This window comes from Pteropus vampyrus, unplaced genomic scaffold (genome assembly GCF_000151845.1).
Source record: "Pteropus vampyrus isolate Shadow unplaced genomic scaffold, Pvam_2.0 Scaffold90, whole genome shotgun sequence".
Classification (NCBI taxonomy): Eukaryota; Metazoa; Chordata; class Mammalia; order Chiroptera; family Pteropodidae; genus Pteropus; species Pteropus vampyrus.
Genome location: NW_011888871.1, coordinates 2,161,778 through 2,163,411, shown reverse-complemented (window position 1 = coordinate 2,163,411; position 1,634 = coordinate 2,161,778). Strand labels below are relative to the sequence as shown.

Here is a 1,634-nt window from a genome sequence, read left to right as displayed (position 1 = left end):
ATGGCCCGCTGCCTGCACGTCGTCATGTGCCACATGTTCACCGGGGAGTCCCTCGCCACCTGCAAGAGCCTGCAGCAGTCCCTCCTCCGAAGGTGAGTGGGCCCGGGCGGGCAGTGCCGTCTCAGCAGCCCTGTCCCCACAGGGGCCCTGGTCACTCTTCCTCCCTCGGGCTTCATCGAACGCCCGAAGTTACTAAACCGCCGGGCAGAGGTGGGGTGGGAATGAAGGGTCGCTGTCCAGTCGCAGCCGTCCAGGACCTCGTCTCCCTGGGCTTCTCCCTGCCACACGGTTCATGTTCTATGGAGGTGAAGCCCCAGTAACGTCACCCGCCGTGTTCCCACAGCATGGTCATCGAAGCCAGGGGCGAACAGTGCAGTGCCACTGGTCCGCCTCGGACCTCGGGATTTCGCCGGCTTCCCACTGGCCCTTCTGCTCCAGGGTTCACTGCAGAGCCCTCGTCGGGCCCAACTGTCATGTCCCCTTGGCCTTCAGTCCGTGGCTGTTCTCGGTCTCTCTCGGTCTTTCACGACCTTGACGCTTTTGAAGAGCACTGGCTGGTATTTGGTAGAATGTGCATCCGTTTGGGTTTGTCTGATGGTTTTTGTCCAGAAAAGCAGAGGTGATGCTGTGTCCTTCTCAGGGTAGCATGTCAGGGACACGTGGCGTCGTCCTGTCCTTCGATGGTGAGAGGTTGGCCTCGATCGCTTGGTTAGGTGGTGTCTGCCAGCTTTCTCCGCTGTAAAGTCACTGTCGTTCCCGGCTAATGAACGGACGTCTTGCGGGTGGGGCTTGGCTGCCCCGTCTCCCATCGGACGTCACCCACTCATCCGAGTGTCCCTCGTGGATCCGTAAGTTACCATTTTGACGTTTGCGATCGTTTTGTTTCCATTATTCCTCCCGCGTTTGTTAACGGGGACTCTAGGAAAGGCCTGTCTCCCCCGTCTACCTGTTTACGCCTTCGCTTTGGGCTCATGGATATTCATTTTATCCAGTGGGTTTCACGCGGGTTTCAGTCCACTGCTCTCACTGTGTTCTTGCCCAGCTCGTTCCGGCTTTGGCCGTAGGGGTCTCATTCTAGATTGAGCCCCGCGCCTTGTCAACGTGCCGTTTCCTTTTTCGAGCACCCGTGTGGTCTCACCTGTGTTTTCCCTGCCCCAGCCCTGCATCCGACATCTCTGCGAGGAGCCCGGTTCCTCCCGTGGGAGAGCAGTGTTTGGAGCCCACAGTCGGGGCGTCAGCGTGCTCGTCGCTCCCGGGGTGTCATCGCCCTAGGCCCTCTCCTGGGCAGGGCAGGAAATCGAGCTCCGTGTTAACACACACACACACGGACACACACACACACACACACTCACACACCTGTGTTTATTTCCATACTGTCCATTTGCATTGACATTGAAAACGAGTTGGTACATCTCAGATTCCCAGCCAGCGCCGCAGGGTTCCCCGTAGCCCGCCCCCTCCGGACTTGTAACTTCTCCCTCCAACAGCAGACAAACCGGCTCCAGTTACCCACAGTGTGTTTGCGGACTTGTCAGTCCGAGCAGACGCCAGAGGCAGTTTCAGAATCGCTAGCCCGCTGCCCCGTGAGAGGCAGATCTGCTACGTGGAGGGCAGCGTTGTTCACACCCTTTGTC

At 58.8% G+C, this 1,634-nt stretch overlaps 1 protein-coding gene across 1 annotated transcript in view; it reads left to right on the top strand.

Moving 5' to 3' along the window:
* The window catches only part of FBXL18 (F-box and leucine rich repeat protein 18), a 41,934-nt gene that overhangs the window by 21,175 nt on the left and 19,125 nt on the right, over positions 1-1,634 (top strand). Inside the window, exon 8 of the mRNA XM_023532764.1 lies at positions 1-92. Within this exon, the coding sequence (XP_023388532.1) occupies positions 1-92 (92 nt within the window). The remainder of the gene's footprint in view (positions 93-1,634) is intronic.